Genomic DNA, 3317 nt, shown 5'->3' on the forward strand with positions numbered 1-3317 from the left:
ATTTCTACATTTCTGTTTTTTTTCAGTCAAGATGGGGTACAGAGTGTACTTTAATGAGAAAAAAAGGGAACTTTTTAGAATTTACCAAATGGCTGCAATGAAACAAAGAGTGAAAAATTTAAAGGGGTCTGAATACTTTCCGTACCCACTGTATGTTGTGGAATACCTATACTAACTATAAACTAGCAAATCTCTCCCTGACTCAGCAGCAGCTCTCCCTACTCTGCCTGATTCCGGGATAGAATGTGACGAGCATGGCAGCGCCAGGTCTTATATAGACCTGATGATGCTGTGCGGCCAGCCAAACACTGTAACGACCAACAAGGCTACGGCATTACAGTGCATGGCAGGCCATCCCGCATGTCCATTGGCTCTCTAAAGAGTGCCAAACATGCAAGGAGGGGACCAGAGTTCCCGCCTGAGCAACCCAAAAATACTCACCGAGCGCCAGGCTTGTCGAGCACATTATGCTCGGGCGAGCATCACTACTATGAACCACCTTGTCACTACAGCATTGTTCCCCTCCTTCTTGCTCATCCACCTTAGTGGGGCATGGTCTGACACCAGCCTTAACTTCCTGCCTAAGAGGTAGTATCTTAGGGTGTTTAGCGCCCACTTGATGGCCAAACATTCCTTCTCCACTGTGGAGTAATTTCTCTCACAAGAAGTCAGCTTCCAGCTTAAATACACTATGGGGTGCTCTTCGCCGTTCATCTCTTGTGAAAGGACCGCACCCAGCCCGACATCTGATGCGTCCGTCTGGACCACAAGCTCCTTCAAGAAATCAGGTGCTACCAACAGCAACTGTTTACACATAATTGCTTGAGTTCCTGGAAGGCCATCTCGGTTTCTGGAGACCACTTAGCCTTAGCCAATTTTATCCCCTTAAGGACGTCTGTCAAAGGAGCAGCTGTCATGGCGAAGTTAGGGATGAACTGGCAGTAATTGCCCACGATATCTAGGAATGCTCTGACCTGCTTTTTGGAGAGAGGTTGTGGCCAACCCCTGATCGCATCAATTTTATTTTTTGGGGGCTTTATTACGCCTCTACCTATGACATAACCAAAATATCTGGCCTCCTCCATGCCCATGGCACATTTCTTCAGGTTGATGGAAAACTGTGCCTTCCGTAGAGCATTGAATATCGTCTGGACTTTGCTCAAATGGCTACCCCAATCCTGCCTCATATAGGTAGGCTGTTGCATTTCTTCTTGTGGGGAGCTAGGATCCGGTCCATGGCTCTCTGGAAGGTAGCTGGAGCTCTTTGCAACCCAAACAACATTCTGGTATTGGAAACACCAATCTGGCATTGAAAAGGCTATCTTTTCCTTGGCCTCTTGGGACATAAGGATCTGCCAATACCCTTTTGGGAGGTCAAGGGTGGTAATGTACCTGGCCAGCTGTAGTCTCTCAATTTGTTAATTAACCCTGGGCATTAGGTACGAATCAAACTTAGAGACCTCATTCAGTTTCCTATAGTCATTGCAGAACCGCCATTCTCCATCTGGTTTCGGCACTAAGACTATGGGACTGTATCAGCCACTCTTGGGCTCTTTGATGACCCCCAGATTCAGCATGCGCTTCACCTTCTTCGAGATTACCTCTCTTTTGGCTTCAGGAATCTGATATGGCTTCATATTCACTCGGACTTGAGGCTCCGTAAGTGATCTAAGTACAGGTCCCTGTTCTGCTGCAGCAACTCTCATCATTGTTGCTTCTGGGCACGTGACAGCGACTCTGCCACCTTGACTTCCTCCACATCGGTTTCAGTCTTGACTATCAAGCATGGAGCTTCCACAGGCTCCCTGTCTCGCCACGGTTTAATGAGGTTGACGTGGTATACCTGGTAGGGCTTCCTTCTCCCTTGTTGGTGGACCCTATAGTTGAAGTCACCTAGGTTTTCAAACACTGCCACTTGGCCAGTAACTTGCTCTCCACCGTAGGTACCAGCACTAGTACCCGATCCCTGGGGTTGAAGTATCTCACCCTCGCTGATCTATTGTACTCCCTCGTCTGTGCCTCTTGTGCTTTGAGGAGGTGTTCTTTCACAATGGACATCACCTCTGCAATCCTCTCTTGCATCTGGGCTATATGTTCGATTAGACTCCTGTAGGGTATAGACTGCGCCTCCCAGGTCTCCTTTGCTACGTCCAGAGGTCCGCGGGGGTGTCGGCCATATAACAGCTCAAATAGGGAGAACCCAGTAGAGGCCTGTGGGACTTCTCTAATGGAGAACAGGAGGTATGGCAGTAGGCAGTCCCAGTCTTGGCCGTATTTCTCTACTACCTTCTTTAACATGGCCTTCAAGATTTTATTAAACTTCTCCACTAAGCCATCTGTCTGCGGGTGGTAGACTGAGGTCATTAGTTGTGTGATTTGCAGGGTTTTGCACAACTCCATCATCACCCGTGACATAAATGGGGTCCCTTGGTCCGTTAGGATCTCCTTAGGCAACCCCATTCTAGAGAAGATATGGACCAACTCCCGGGCTATACATTTGGCAGAGGAGTTACATAGTGGCACGGCCACAGGATTCTGCGTAGCATAGTCCAGTACCACCAGGACATACTGATGCCCTCTGGCGGACTTGACCAGGGGTCCCACTAGATCCATGGCTATGTGATCAAATGGCACCTCAATGATTGGCAACGGCACTAGGGGGCTACGGAAGTGGGCCACTGGAGAGGTCAGCCTGCAGGTGGGACAAGACCTAAAAAAATTACAATTTCTCGGTGACAACATGGCCAATAGAACCTCTGGAGGATCCTTTCCTGGGTTTTCTCTACCCCCAGATGACTACCCAACACATGTGTATGGGCCATATCTAACACCCTGTGTCTGTACGGCCCTGGCACCAGTAACTGCTCAATTACCTGCCCTCTGAGCTTGGTGACCCAATATAGTAACTCCCCATTTGCAGCAAAGTACGGATATAGGGTGTCAGCCCCCGGCTTTTCAGGAACACCATTCAGGACAGTGACATTAGCAAACGCACCTTTTAGAGTCAAGTCTCTGAGCTGCGTGGTTCCAAAGTTTCCCCCGGACACCTCCAGCTCAGGGATATTGGCCTCCGGGGATGCTGCCTCATCCTCATCCCCAACAAGCACACAAAAAGGAAACCCATCGGCGGCAGCCTGTGATGAGGTTTGTTTAGGAGCGACCTGGTTGGCTTCCTTCCTTTTTCCCACAAGTCCCAAAAAAAGACAAAGTCCTGCCCTATTATAACAGGGCGCAACAGGTCCTTGACTACGCCCACCTCATGGGACTCGGCACCACTTTGTGAGTTTGTGTCTATGACCCCTTAGGCCACAGGGTAA

General features: G+C 49.2%; 1 protein-coding gene across 1 annotated transcript; it reads right to left on the reverse strand.

Moving 5' to 3' along the window:
• Positions 1-791: 791 nt before the first annotated feature.
• LOC141258644 (uncharacterized) lies at positions 792-1187 on the reverse strand. The gene has a single exon (XM_073673597.1). It carries the CDS (start codon positions 1185-1187, stop codon positions 792-794), a length of 396 nt encoding a protein of 131 aa, XP_073529698.1.
• Positions 1188-3317: the final 2130 nt, after the last annotated feature.

The sequence above is a fragment of the Phyllobates terribilis genome, unplaced genomic scaffold (assembly GCF_046119375.1).
Source record: "Phyllobates terribilis strain yellow unplaced genomic scaffold, ASM4611937v1 Scaffold_3__8_contigs__length_932513732, whole genome shotgun sequence".
Taxonomy (NCBI): Eukaryota; Metazoa; Chordata; class Amphibia; order Anura; family Dendrobatidae; genus Phyllobates; species Phyllobates terribilis.

Coding starts and splice junctions, on each gene's coding strand:
- LOC141258644 (XM_073673597.1), bottom strand. CDS start 1,187: ATGAGGCAGGATTGGGGTAGCCATTTGAGCAAAGTCCAGACGATATTC.